The 15,740-nt window shown below is 40.6% G+C and overlaps 1 protein-coding gene across 1 annotated transcript in view; it reads left to right on the top strand.

The window, feature by feature from the left end:
• kcnh5b (potassium voltage-gated channel, subfamily H (eag-related), member 5b) overlaps nucleotides 1-9,976 on the top strand; it is a 191,046-nt gene extending 181,070 nt beyond the window's left edge. Inside the window, exon 13 of the mRNA XM_086274700.1 lies at nucleotides 1,747-9,976. Coding sequence (XP_086130826.1) covers nucleotides 1,747-2,841 — 1,095 coding nt within the window. The 3' untranslated portion in view covers nucleotides 2,842-9,976. The remainder of the gene's footprint in view (nucleotides 1-1,746) is intronic.
• Nucleotides 9,977-15,740: the final 5,764 nt, after the last annotated feature.

Consider the following 15,740-nt stretch of genomic DNA (forward strand, 5'->3'; position numbering starts at 1 on the left):
ATTTCAGTCAGGACAATCAGTGAGCAATCAGCAGTCAGTGGTTATTTAAGCTTGTAAATAACCACTAAGGGTGGAGTGGGTCATTTACTAATTGGAGGGTTGGTGGTTTGTTTCCTGGCTGCTTCAGTCTACATACCAAAGTGTCCTTGGGCAAGATTAAACCATGACTTGCTCGAGTTGAAAAGCATAATAAGAGCCAGTCTATTTATCATTCATTTAATTCTTTTTAATTTGGTGGCATTCTTCTAGGACCAGCAGCAAGACACTGCTTTAGTTAAAAACTTCATTAAAAGGAGGAGTTGGGGCCAAGATGGGTTGTAAAGGGGCTTGCAGGTAGTAGCCACTGTGGGTGCACTAAAGCAACTCAAATACTAAGCTCTATGTGAAGTTTTCTAAGAGGATTGGCTGAGATTGTCCCTGTGGCCAGCATTTTCAATCGGTAAATTGACTGAACAGGCAGAAGCGTCAGTGAAACATTTCATCTACACAAACAAAAGGCAAAAATATATTTGTTCCAGATATTTCTTCTGGGGGAGTTAGTTTGGACTGTGATGAAAGAAACCTCTGTTTTACTTGACAGTTATCTGACACTAATTCCTTTCAGCACTTTCACTTCTGCTGACATTTAATCTAATTTCAGCTGACACTCAGTATCCCTTTCACTTTACCAGATGAAGCACTTTAATCACACTGTTTAGATGCACTTTGTATAACATCTGCAATGCATATCATGATAATAGGAAGGAACATTTACTGCTTTAGTTGATATGAAGCAATGACGGTTCATCATGTTTGATCCGATCACATCATGTATCATCAGCTCAGCTGTGACAGAGATTCTCCTGATTTGTATTCAGCAACAGTGGACTCATTGTTTTTGTCAGAAGGTAATGAGTAAGAGAACAAAGCCCACCAGTGATAGCTTCTCATTTACTTTTTATCAAATCGTACTCTTCTTGCCAAAGATTCATTTAATTAAAAGTGCTAATCTTTCAGCTTATGCCTCCAGGTAGACATGGAGATATGAAGTGACACGTAAGGCATTCCCCACTCCCACCACAGATTCTCTTCTAGCTCAGAGCAGCTTCTAGCTTGGGTTGGCTCAGCAGCTCTCGGCAGCAGGTTGGACGAGCAGGAAGTATGGGTGGATGAATGGAAGGAGTTTAGGAGATGTGCTAGATGTGGTCAGTTGGGTCGATTATGGCTGGGCAGCGAAGTAAGCGATTTCCCCTCGCTTCCATCTTTAAGTCAAACATCGACTCGGCTCCCCATCCATTGGGCACCGTTATTTTAACCAAAAATAACACTTAAATTACCAGTTGGATGGCTGGCTGACTGCCTGGCAGGGATTTCTGTCATTTCCAATGTAATTAGGGTGTAAGAGGAGCCAGAAGAGAGCCTGGCGCCAGGCTGAATAATACAGGCAAGGTGTAGGAGCACTGATGGATAATTTAACATGACTGTCCAGAAGTCAGCTACATTTTGCAGTACCTGAGTGCACTGCAGAAAGAATGTGTCATGTGTTCTAAAGTGAAAAATGTTAAAACAGACCGTCAGATTTCCATAACAATAATAAATCTTTGTTTACTTCTTGTTGTAGAAAAATGCTTTTATCTCTGATGAATTATGTGCAATGCTCATCGGGGCGCACCGGAGACAGAATTACTATTCATAGCATTCATATGAAATGATGTTTGCTGATAAGCTGCATTTTGCTTATTTATGTGTATCCCTCCTCCCCCGCAGATAATTTTCCGCAAGATCAGTGAGGTGAAGAAGGAGGAGGAGGAGAGACAGCGAGCGAAGAACGAGGTACAGCTCACCATCCCACAGGACCATCCTGTCCGGAAGCTTTTCCAGAAGTTCAAGCAGCAGAAGGAGCTCCGCAACCAAGGAGCCGCAGCTGCCTCACAACTAGACCTGGAGAAGAACCAGCTGCAGGTGGAGCACCACCAGCACCTGCATCCTCACACCCTGCAGCTCGGCCACTCCAGTCTGCAGCACTCCCTGCCGCTCACCCTGCAGCGGCCCCTCACCTCCATGCAGAACGGGGCTCCACCCAGCAGCAGTGTTCTGACTGTGTCTCAGGTCACACCCATGCAGAGCTCTCTGGCTTACGGCCATCCCAGCGAGGCACCTGCAAAGCAGAACAACTGTGACATCATGGAGCTGCAGCCCAGTTCTGCTGGAGGGGGCAGCGAGCAAACTGTCAGGCTCAAAGTTAGCACCAGCCCTGCGCTTGGAAAGCCGGCCGCCAAGGCGAGCGGCTGGATGCGCCTCAAAAACAACATGGCTCCAGCGGAGACGAGGAAGGAGGGTCTTAACAACAATGTCAAAGCTGTTTCCGTGGAGATGCTCTCTCAGGACGGTAAAGGTCGGGAAACAGGGGGGAGCAGGGATGGAGAGGAAGGTGGGGTCTCCAGCAACAACCCACTTCGCAAGACGGACTCCTGTGACAGTGGAATCACTAAGAGCGAGCTGCGCATCGACCGGGCAGGGGAGCCGCGGACCCCAGCGGCAGTTACCCCACTTCTCCACAGCCCTCTTCCCGGAGGAGTGGGGTCCCCTCACTCTTTCTGCCCCATACCGGAACAGGCCCTGCAGGCTGCATTGCACGAGACCCGGATGGAGCTCCGGGGGGACATCCAGACTCTGGGAGGCCGTCTGGGCGCCCTGGAGAGTCAGGTAGCTGAAATTATCAAACTGCTGTCGGATAAGAGACAGCCGTCCACGGGGGCGCCACCTGCCTCTGCCATGCCCAAAACCAAAATACAACGGCAAGACATTTTCACCGTCTCCAGGCCCGTTTCTCCAGACTCAGAGAAAGACGACGGGCTCTGAAGAGAGCTGAACCAGCGGTGCAGAGTGCGCACTAGACTAACAGAGATTATATTAACATTAGCTCTATCAATTCAAGGTTACTCTCATTTTTGGGCATCCTCTTGGACTCTCGTACACCGCTGGTCTCAATTCCAAATTGAAAAAAAAAAAACTGGCTTCTTGTTTGCACACTGATTTTTTTTGTCTCCAGGTGATGTGAGAGTCTTTACTCTCCAGTCACCCGGACTCTGGTTTCTTTTTGATTGTACATACCTCTCTATGCATGTCCAGCTGGATTCTGGCCTGCCAAAGAAACAACTACTAAACGTACTTATTGCCTGTATATTATGCAGTTGACTGCATGCAAATAAGATTCAAAGAGACATTTTATTGAGCTACACTGTACATATAAATATTTTTCATTGATGAATTTACTATGTGGACATTCAGGGTTTGCATACTAGTAGCACTATAAACATTGAATATCTCAAAGGGTTTACAGGCAGATGGATTGTGCATGGATTATTTATACATAGAGAAGTTATAAGGGGACAGAGGTTTTGTTTCATTTCTTTTGCCTGTCAGATGAAGCAGATGTGTGATTCTGTTCTCTCGCCACAGAGATGCTCGGATGTGAGGATCAGCATCTGTTAAAACAGGGAGGGAAATTTCTGATATGTTTTTCTAATATATATATAATAATAATAATAATAATAATGATCATTGATTTCTATTTTTGATTACAGAAATGCCCTTGGCCTCAGTTTGATATGTAAACCCTGAAAAATGCTTGTTTTGTTTGAGCCCTCCTTGTGTCTATGCATCACTCGGGTACGCTGCCAGAATATTGTACCTTTGTAATCTCGTTGATGAATAATGTTTTTTGTTTAGTTTTCTTTGGGGGTTTTTGTTCCATTCCTCTGCATGAATCAGGGATGGCAGAATGCACTTTTGGGTAAAGTTGGGGTGACAAGAAGGCTTTGGGGAAATAACACAGTTCACGCAAAAGTCCACTCAGCACAGTGACATGTAATCCCACGGCCCCAGCAACACACACGGCAGTCTTAACCAGCTAGCGTCTCTCTGAAGCCTGCTCTGAATTCCATTAACTAAGCAGCAACAGCTTTGCCTCAAAGCTAGCAAGTCATAAAAATGGAATAGTGTACTTTCTATGATATAATTTTTTGTAAAAAAACTGCATGTGAAGGAGCAGTTTTATGCTCCGCAGTGCTTACAAATACACGTGTGAGAAGTGACACATTTGCTTCATGCATACACATGCAGTGTGAAGGCGTCTCGTGGTGTGAACCCTGAAGGCTCGCAAAGACCTTTTCTTCACACAAGGCAGATCAGTTGGTTTGTCAGAAGTCACAGTCTTTTCAGGTCCTCTGTGAATTGGACAATGTCCCTCCTCCTACCAGCGCTCATTCCCTGAAAAAACACACACACACTCTCAGAATCATATTTAATAAGACAATGATAAGAACACAAATGTACAGTAGCCATCATGAAAGTTTTATAAACATTTAATTATTTTCTGGTGGTTATATCAAATGAATAGCTGAATGAATAGTAAGTTAAATAGTTAACAGTAGTAAATATGCCAAAAAGTAAAGAATTAGATTCAAAACTGAGGATTTTGCAGTTTGTCCTCTGCACAGTGAATGGTTTGGTTTAAACACAAGAACCTGTTTTGATGCTGCTGCAAAGTATCTTCTAACAAGCACTTGGCGACAGTAGGAAGGAAAAACTCCCTTTTAGCAGGAAGAAACCTCTGGATGTTGCTTCCTCTGCCCAGGGAGCGACAGCCATCTGCTGGGACCAGTTGGGAGTGAAGGGAGGGCGACAGGACAAAAAAAGAGATACTCCATTATAGGTTTTTGTCAAAAGAGTGGATGGGTGTGGAAACTGCTTCTGCAAGAAATCTAATGACATAAAAAGAAACACTTTTTAACCCTATGCCATAACCTTCCAAGCCATTCAGTCAATCCAGGCTTTGTTGACCCAAGCTTAGAAATAGGGTTAAAAGGGATTTATGGTTATGTCATACAAGTTCTCTTGTAGATTTCCTGCTGCTGAAGGCTAAATCAGTCCTTAGAGGGAACCTGCATACAATTATTTCTATATCATATTAAAATCAATCCTCTCAATATTTAGCCTCGCTTTACATCTTTGCTGAGCTTCTGATAAGCATAGATAATCTCTATCATCTCCCATGTGAACAAATAGGAGTACAAACCCTAAAGATGTCTTCCAGGAGGCTGTTAGGAACAAGTCTTACCTCTTTGGATTCACATTAACCAGACTAATGCATCATATTGAACTTGATTGACTGTCAGAATGTCACACTGCTGATCCAGGAAATCTACAGACAAGACAAATTAGTAGCTTAGGCAACACCAAGGAGATACATGCAAGTTCCAAAGCGATCGCCCTCCATTGTCGACATAAAACATGTAGTCTAGAAAGTGATGAAATGTAATCAATTGTTACTCTATGGATGAATGTACACTGCTTGATTTGTAAAGTAGAAGTGACCAATAGAATTCTAACAAATCAGAACCTAGATGCCTTTCAGTGGTGCTATTGGCACCATGTCTTCTTTCTGTTCTCACACCTCATCTCTGCCCCCTTTGCGTGCCGTTAGGATTCACAGCAGAAATTTAAACCATCATGACTGCACAAACTGATATAGTGACCATTTCAAAAGACATATATTGTGCTGTCTGATCTTGACTGACACCCATGCTTGAAAAATAACAAATTAAGGGATGTTTTGCTATAATTTTAATGAGCCCAGTTACAACTCTTGATTTTTATTCTGGAGAAACTTCACCAAAACAATTGTCATTTTTGGTGCAGCAAAAACGAAGCATTTATTCTGAATGTTCCTGCCATTTCTTGTGATTATAGGTGTGAAGGCTCATTCAGATTCATTTCTCTCTGTTCTCTACAGGCAGAAAAATAATGAGAAATTATAACTTTATGATGCTAATTGGCATAAAATCACAGTAGTCCGAGTTAGACATTAGATTTCTGTCACGACATGCTAATCAGGTTGTTCAATTTGGAAAGAATACAGTTTTAATGGCTGCAGTTATGCAAATGACAACATTTAATTTAAATTGGAAATTCATCCTGTCAGCACAGGCCCATTCCCTCTACCAACATCTTTTTTTACACTCACACTTGGTCACTTGCCACGGCGGGCCATATACTCTGTGCTTCAGGCTGCTAAGCAGATCCCCTGCTGGAATCAGCAGCAAGTGCCTTGCTCAGGGGAAACGCAGCAGCATTTTCAGTCAACTTGGCTCCAGTGATTGTTGTAGAAATCATCTTCAATGATGGCTACCAATGTATGTGTGTAGTGCAAAACATGCCAGTGTGCTTCACGTCACTTAACAGTTGGAGTCAATATCACACAAAGCGAGATATTATAGTAATTATTCAAAGTATATCCATCAGGGGGGTTTCACATTGATCTCTTGCTTCAGCTTTGGACAAGAGATCTTGAAAACATCAAAACTCTCAAGTTAAATGCTACATTCCACATATTGGCTTGCGTATATTCAAAGTTCTCCAACTGAAGCTGTGAAATTCAGTTTAAGATCTGGTTTTGTTCACACTTTGCATTGTGCACGGTGAGACCTACCAAACAAGCTTATTTAGCCACAGTAACATAGTACAAGACAAAAATACACAGCGGTCATTAATGTTTGTGGATCTGCAGATGGTAGTGTGTGAAAGGGTTTTGTAGTTTGACCAACTGGGCATGACTCACTGTGGCTTTACCCCCACCACACGCTCAGCTACCAACAAAGACTCTTCTATGGAAATGTTAAAAGCTTTTTGGGAAACTAAGAAATCACTGACTGACACAGCAGGAGGAGGAGTGAGTGCAGCAGTAAAATTAATTACTTAATAGCTCTCAGAAAGTACCAAACATCCCAGACTTTTTCTCTTCTTTAAGTCTAGGGAGAATTTGAATGACGTGTTTTGTCGGATGTTATCATATTAGAATTTATAACAAAAATAAAGCCACAATACAAGACAAACTCCTTAGAAACATTTTAAGACATTAAAGGGATCATTTCCTTACATTTGTGGCTATGGAGGAGTCTAATGTGTTTTCACAAAAAGACATGAGATCAATGTCACATACTCGTGTTTGGAGTATATCATATGCTGTTTTTCTCTACCTGACGGAAAGATTTTCCTCACAGACAAATACAGCACGTGCTAAAAAAAAAAGAATTAGAGTACTTCCTTAACCTAAAAGTATCACGTTAGGGTCAACTTTTCACCCAGAACATCACCTATAATTGATTCAAAAATGTCTTCTTAAAATTATTCAGTGCAATAAAATATGTGTTAGAATAAATATCCATTAAGCAAAGAGTACAATGTATCAAATATGGAACTAAAATGTGTATTTTTATTAAAAAAAAACACATTATTCATACCCCAAATAAACAGCTTGGTTTCATTTATAACTGACTTGTTCAGGATCTCTTGCTGTCACTAAGTAGCATTGCTTTTCAATGCGAGGGGTTAAAGAATGTATTTTATAAACACTTAAATGCCACTTTTTTAGATACACTTGTTCAACTGCTTATTAACAAAATATCTAATCAGCCAAACACATGGCGGATCCTCAATGCATGTGGGCACATAGGGATGGTCAAGGCGGCCATCTGAAGCTCAAAGTGAGCATCAGAATAAGAAAGAAAGGTGTTTTTTTTTTTTTTAAATTATTTTATTTTATTTTTATTTACGGGTTGTACGGAAGCCCCAAACGCAATTTCATTGTTCTTTGACAATGACAATAAATAAATACTTGACTTGACTTTAAGTGAGTTTGATAGTGACGAGTTTGTTGGTGCTAGACGCGCAGGTCTGAGGCTTTCAGAAACTGCTGATCTACTGAAAGTTTCCCACATAGCCATTACTAGGGTTTGCTGATGAGAGAAAAATGGCCAAGCTATATCGAGCTGATAGAAAGGCAACAGTAATAATCACTTGTTACAACCCAGGTATGCTGATAAACATCTCTGAATGGACAACACATTGAACCTTGGAGTAGGTGTAAGCATGGATTCATCCTACCTTGTATGAATATTTCAGGCTAATAGTGGTGGTGGAAGGGTGTAGGGGGTATTTTCTTTGCACATTTTGGGCCCTTTAGTATGAATATAGCATCATGTTAATGTCAACACCCTACCTGTGTTGTTGCTGACTGTGTCCATCCCTTTATGATCAGTGTAGCCATCTCCTGACGGCTGAAGGATAACGGGCTATGTCACAAAGCTAAAAAAAATGGAAGATGATCTCAAACTGCTCTGGTGAACGCAACAGTGAGTTCATTGTACTCAAACGGCCTCCACAGTCATGTTTGTACTCGTTCCAAATGGAGTTCAAATTAAAATAAACAGTGTCATTAAAATTTAGCTTTACCAGGAAGAGAATGTGTGATTCATAGTGGTCAGAGTGTCAACCCAAACCGCTGCAAAAGTGCTAATCAGATCAATCCACCATGAAGGTTTCTTTTTGTAATTTTTCATTAAAAATCATGTATTGGTCGATGTGTTCTCTATAAACAGACACATATTGACTTTTTATAGTCTCCTTATAGTCCAGGTACTACAGACCTACTGAGGGTCTGAGCACAGTCTGGTTTTATGCAGGTAAACATGGAGTCAACAGCATAAGATGAGCTGCATCTTAAATGCACCTTAAATGCAGTTTAGGAACCATCAGCTGCCATTTAATGATGGTTTTGCTTTTTGCAAGTTCTTAAAAACTTACTTGCATTTTGTAAACAATGCAAACAATGATCAGCAGACGGAACAGGAAGTCTTGGCCTGGATGCAAACTTCAAAATATTGGTTTCCAATTGGTTGTCTGTTTTTCACGCAGCAGCAAGTCTTAAGACAAGACTGTGAGCACCTTGGAAGTGCTAAGTAAGATAAGTTTGAAGAAGTAACCCTAAATTTTGCATTAGCAATACTGCTATTCTGTCCTCAGAAATAAAAATCATCCCCTGAGTAGTTGCAGTACATGATGAGGTGCAGGACAGGGGGCTCACAGGAGAACTTGCAGCACTGGATCGAGTTTGAGAGCTTTCCTGTCAGCGAATTTACCTGAAACTTTACGGCTTGTCTGAGGAGAAACAGCAGCGTCCTCGTCCTCGTTCTTATTAATTTGACAAGCGAGTGAAGGGCAACTCTGTGATCTGAGGCCTATATACACACAGACACACACACCTACACACACACCTTTCAGCACAGGATTTTTCGGCTTTGCCGCTTGAATGTACAAACCCCCCTCCAACCCCACCCCCACTCCAAATACTGTCCCTTCTCTGTGCTCTGAGAATTTCTTCTGGAGTAGGGATGGAAGTTTTTCCCTTCTCTCTTCTTTTCTTTTTATTTCTGAAAAAAATATTTTGCTTTTCTCTACTTTTTGGAAGCGTCCCTTTGCTGTATCTTTTGCCTTGAACCTGGTAAGAAGTCCTGCTCTGTCTCACTTCCTTTTCCTATGAGCACCTTGGTTTTTTCGTTTTATTATTTATTTATTTATGTTTTGTCATTTTGGGTCTCCTCCACCTTCACCCTTCTGATCCTCCATTCTCTCTCCCTTCTCAATGATCCCCACTCACAAAACTGCAACTGCTCCCATAAGCATGTTGATGAAGCACCGTCTTCTTTGTCGTGCCATCTGACTGAAAAACCACAAACGCGCCAATCTTGGGATGGGTGGGCAGGACAGAGGGGCCTCATTTATTAAAATTATCCTTTGGTTTGTATTTGATTCTGCATAGTGCGTCCGAGATGACTCAAAAAGAAATGGAAGTCATTTCTCGGAGAGTGATAGAATTGTTTTTTATCTTTTCACTTATCTACACAACCTTCAGACTTTTTTCACCTGAATTAATTTTTCATCAATCTCACCTTTAGCTCAAACTTTGGATCCTTTTAATAAATGGGACCCACTAGAAAAGCTTTTCTATTTTTTTTCTGCTGGAATGTTTTCAATTTCTACTGTATTGTTGAAGCAGTGGTATGACACAGCACTGGATTCCCACACTGACTCATGTATTGTTTTGCAGTTGCACACCTAAACTGTAGTGTCAGAATAATAAACATCCGTCTGGGATACTCTCGCTGGGCTTCCTGTCTGGTTCTCTGTTTTCAGTGAGAGCTTCCTTTGCACTCATCTTCCAAAACAAGCATTAATGAATCAATTATCTTTTGCTTTTTGACACCTAAAAGGAGTTCAAAGAACCTTATTGAGCTGTGGTGGCTAAAAGCATAAAAAAGATTAATTGTTTTCCTAAAACTGTTTGAATGTCTTTTTACCCATGTTAAAGTCAAAGCCACTTCCCCACTGTACACATACTGTACTGAGGCGTGTATGCACTACACCCACTTTACGTAAGTTTCCGAGGTCTGAGTTCCTGTAACTTTCATTTCCATATCTGTGGCGACGGTGTGGTCCCTGGCTCAGCTGCAGGGAAGGGTTGGTGCAATGAGCTCAAGGGGCAGAGCCAGGCAGGTGGGTCAACATGGGGTGATGATGGAGCTGTTTTTAGTGACGCTGGAGTGGAAAGGAATGAGGTCAGAACGTGTACACAACGCTGGGTCTGTCCCACCTCTTCCCGGTGAGACATGCCCGGAACACCTCGCATACTTGTCAGGTGCCCTAACCACCGTGGATACATGTACAATGTTCCTGAATACGTTTTTTTTGGGGGGGACAAACAAAATAAAGTTGTGATCAAAAATGTTTTTTCCCTTGATATTTATTACATTCAAAGGACTTTTACTAAACAATGAAACAAATGCTACACATGTACTATACCCACATAAATAAATAAAAAATAGCTCTAGTCAAAATTACATCACGTATTTTAAAATGGGTTTCAATAGGGCAAATAACAAAAGCCTGCACTTAGACTTGTTTTTAACGTAAGTTTAAAGAGTACAAGGAAAACTACATGAGTATATAGAAAATACAACACTGCCAGGAGAGCGAACTGCGGAGGTTTGCACCCTCAGAGTGCTTCTTGTTGACACCTGTGACAGTGATAAAAACACCTGAATTCAAAGATTTAAAGGAGTCTTCCAATACTATGTATGTTAGCTGAAATGGCTCTTTGAATGGACGCTTCAGTATCAAAGCACAAATCAGTTTCCTGATTCCAATCACTTCTTGTAGTTCAGTTCAAAGTTTCCTGCTCACTGAATGTAAACTTTACATGCTTTTTTCCTCAGCTCAGATTTGAGCTGCTGTTTTCAAAGCATTTCAGTTGTACAACAGAAAGTGAACGCATTGTTCATTCGGCTTAATGGACATTGATGATTCTGACTCACTGTGTTCACTCTTGTTTCTTCAAGCTGTTACTTTCATTTCAGCACAAACGTCTGCTGACCGATAGCACTGCTCATAGGCTTTACAACTCAGCAGCACCTTGTTTATGACTAAGCTGTCAGCTTATGATCGTTGCTGTAGCATTCACAGTCTTTTAATAGTCTATCAATGAGGAAGTCACGTACTGTGAATCACCACTGAGATGGAAATTTCGCTCTCAGTTGCCAGATAGGAGCTCTGTTGCTTATTGGCAGTAATCATAATGATTCACTATAGTTCACTTTGAAAAGTTATTGGTAGAATTATTCATTCGTGTGGAGAACACCTGTAACACTTGGCATGCTACTTCTACATGTCAGTCGAACCGTTGGCATTATTCTATGTGCATCAGTTGCGTGCAAATAAACAAAGCATGCAGTGAGGATACCGGACACAAATCTGGCTCCTGGTTTCTTTAACAAACACAAAAAGAAGCGTACCTTTGGCAACACAGTGCACATATCCATTGGGTTTCCTGCATAAGCTCTAAACTGTGATGGGCCCTATCAAAGCATATAGCACAACTAGAGGTCAAAAACTGTCATCCTAAAGCTATGATTGAACAGTTACTGCTCAGGGGAGCAGTTTAGCAAATGACTGGATTTATAGATGTTATGTTCACTAAATATCTGCACTTATGTTAGATTGTTTTCTATGTTCCTTATTTGTATATACCAAAATAATACAGAGAACTTTAAATCTCACACAGAACTCTACTTATTAACTTGGACGTGTTACCCTGAGAAAACACCAGCTGATCGCACCCTCTTAAGACAATGCTGCTGATTCCAACAGATGCATCCCAGAAGCGGTTCTATAATTAAAATAACACAAACAAAATAACACACAGAAAACAAAACCAAAAATGAATCCACATAGTGCTGCATAAAGAATGCACGCAAAGGATATTTTATGTGACATCCAAAGACACGCACCTAAATTATTCCTGAGGTTTGACTACAACTTCACTTGAAGTTTTTCCACGTTATGAAGAAATTGTGCTGTAGAGCTCCAGAACCTTACATTTTTTGGTCTATGCTATAAAAAATAAAGAGAAAACATCTTTAATCCTGTGAAAACAAAACAAAAGCACCCTTGAAATTATTTGTGAATTTAGAAAATGTCTTATTTTGTACACCAACCAATAAATAAATAAATGAACTGATGGTGAATATATGTAAAAATAAACCTGCTTTCCTCGTCAGTACAAAGATTGTAAAAGAAGAAGATGAAAATACAGTTAAACATGCAAACTTTATGCTGTCACTGGTTGAAATTTCCAAATTTTCCAAAGTCAATGAGACACACCAGTTTGAAGGTTATTTTCAGCATGAGAGAACAAGTTTTTGTGACCTCCGTTTACTTGTGATTGCTGAAATTTAGATCTGAAGGATAATTCATGCAGATGCTACTTGCATGGAGGAGAGAAGGTTAAACTTATTCACTTGATTTCTCCACAAGTTCCAATTCTTATTACACTTGCTGCTCCGCCAGATGTCAGATATAGAATTTGGAAACTTTGAGTCTCTTTATCGTGTCCCGCAGCTTAAGCATTTGCTCATCTCCCTCTTCTCAAACTCCACCTCGTCCTCCTGCAATTGCATTTTTTTCAGTTTCTTTCTACCTGAGATAATCTAAGCGGATCATTGTAATGTGAAATAATCTCAAGTCCCAGTTTAACACCACAAAATCTCATTAAGGTGCTCAAAAACATCAGAGGTGTGCAGAGACTTTGGATGTTGAAGCCGCTGCTGTGATTTTGGATATTTTAGCAGGAAAAAAATTTGTTGTTGTTGTTTTTTAACATCTTTAAATGTATTTTTTTTTCAGCCTCCCTTTCCATCTAATAATGCGTCCAGCTAATCTGATCAGACATTTTTCTGTCATGGACCATTATGAGGTGATAGGCTCTGAATCTCCACAGCCAATTACCTGCAGGCACCAGAATTATCACGGTTAGTTTCCCGTGGATGGTGAGCAATGACGGTGAGCCAGAGGAAACACAGAGGAGGAATTAGCCTGTCAAGGCTGTGCCGTAGCCCCAGCAGGCCCACCTGCAGCTCTGCCTGGACACAGAAACCTCTGCTGATTCCAAAAGTTAGAGCTGAGCCCCGTTTTGGTGCCAAGATTGAGCACATGCTTATCCCCATTAGTGTCTCCTCACTGCTCCTGAGAATAGAGAAGAGGAGACACACTCTTTTACCCAAACTGACACCCATCAGCTCCGGATGTGCCAGTGGAATCTCTTGGAAAACATTTTTAATTGCTGCTGGTGGGAAGTAGATGTGCGAAAGGCTGTCTCTCAGTTTACAGTCGACGAGTTACAGCAGTTTGAAGTAGAGGTGCTTTTAAAACTCATTTACTCCAGAATTGCTTCTTTTTTAGTGTCAGTCATAAAGTGTTGGTGTTTTGGTGCCTCTCTCTGTGTGGATCAACAACTTTTGAGGTAGTTAAATTCTGTATTTTTAAAGGTATTCTCAATGCCAAAACAACGTTACCTTTAAATTCACAGGATATGGTAGTTTTTTGGTGCAGAAACATTCTCTTTGTCTAATGTGGAGAATTTCATCTGAGGAGAGGGAATTGCATTTTTAGCTCAGTGTATTCCTAGTGCCAGTCCCAAACCTGGATAAATGGGATGGGTTGTGTGAGGAAAGCCATGCAGGTCATAAAGAATGAAATTTGTTCAGGTGACAGACTTTAACTGGAATGTTTACCACAATCCTGGAGAGGAAGATGATACCTGATATATACAGAAGAAGTGTAATGGTATCGACTGATGTCCAGAGCTGTATGGGATAGAGTGAGATGGAGCAAGATGATCCACTGTGGCGATCCTTAAAGTGAGAAGAAGAAAAGGAAGAAGAATAATGTATGTTTAGGTTTTTAGTTGTTGTTCTTCCAGCAGCACATTTAAAATGAGTCATAACCTGCATGTGAATTCATTTCAAACTGTTATTGTTCTCTGACTCATTCAATATCAGTGAATCATGCAGTGAGAGTTTTACACTTGTTTAACTTTTTAAAATATTAAAAATGTTGAATGAGATATTACGATTTAGTTGGTGGTGGTAGCAGTTGTAGTGGGTAGTGGTTCATTAACATTTAAATCCCAATGACTGAAGTTTAATTTTAGCAGCGTGGCGTCTGCTACTGCAGGAAATCACTAAGCAGAGAAAGATGAAGCATTCTGGTTTTTACAAAGCATGTCTTTTTTCAAGTTAATTCTTGACACTGGAACAATCAGTTCAACAAATAGAAACTCATGGTTCACTCAAGAACCTTGGCTCAGATATTACAGTCCATCATTTGCAAATAATGTAATGATGAGCTTCATGAGCTTCAAATGATCCCAGTTATTATCTGTTGCTTTTGTTGTAAGTAGCCAGCTGATGTGTCTTCCTCTTTGGATTTTGGGGGCAAACCCATCACGGCCCCCATGATGATGCCTCTAAAAACCTTCTCAAGTAAGAGAAAATCCAGAAGGGAAGGTTGACACGTCACGTGGTTACTTGCACAAAAAGTAACGAATATTAACTATGATATTTTTGTACAATCTGAGTTCAGCCACCGCTGCTTTTCTACTTCATTTAAGAACTCAAAGCAACTTATGCAACATGCCTCATTCCCCCATTCACACCACCACTTTGTTTTTTATACAAGTGCTCTCTATCTGACATCCACACACAATCGTACTCTGATGAGAGAGCAACTTGTTCCTTGCTACAGGCAGAAAACTTTCACATTAAAAAACAAAATAGAAGTCAATATGATCATGTTGTTCCCCTTCATCTCAACCAGGTCAAACACTCAGTCTTTTAAGGAGGAAATTCAAATTATGTAAGAGGACCACATGAGAGGCAGACAGTGTCTCTCCTTATCCAAGCCTTCCACAAGACTGCACAGTCCCAATCATATAAATCAAAAAGTGCATGAGGCAGACTATTGAAGCTATCCAAATAGCTGTAAAATATAAAGACTTTTAATCATCAGAGGTTTATGTCTCAGCTCATTTGATCAAAAGTCTGTCATCTCGAGACAAACACTGCTTTGATACCAAACAGATGCCCAAAAGCATCATGAGAATGAAACACTTAAAATCCAGACAGGAGACAACAGTCACGTTTTAGTTGCTGTCAATATCAGAGAAAATACCACAGTTTGAGTCGTGCTTAATACTGTAACATACAGTATTGAATCCTTTATGAGAAATTAGAAGATTGGATTGTTAATTTCACAAAGGTCTCCCCAGAGGCTACCTCATTAGATTTAAAATTGAATCCGGTCTCGGCTACTTCAAAGGACTCGCTATGTATAATCTATGTTGTTTGAGTCTGTAAATTAAATTCTCATATTTTGACTTTGACCTGATATCCTGACAGCTTGTTATTTCCACAAGTATACGACAATACCTTGCTTTTTCCCCCTAAGCTGTCATTACCATGATCATTAGTGGATAAATGTAAATGAAGACAGGCTATAATTTTTTAGCTACAGCTATAGAGAAGTAG

The sequence above is a fragment of the Aulonocara sp. 'chitande type north' Nkhata Bay genome, linkage group LG19 (assembly GCF_057382095.1).
Source record: "Aulonocara sp. 'chitande type north' Nkhata Bay isolate Kocher_YH1m ecotype deep benthic linkage group LG19, A_spYH_male_GT1.1, whole genome shotgun sequence".
NCBI classification, from domain to species: Eukaryota; Metazoa; Chordata; class Actinopteri; order Cichliformes; family Cichlidae; genus Aulonocara; species Aulonocara sp. 'chitande type north' Nkhata Bay.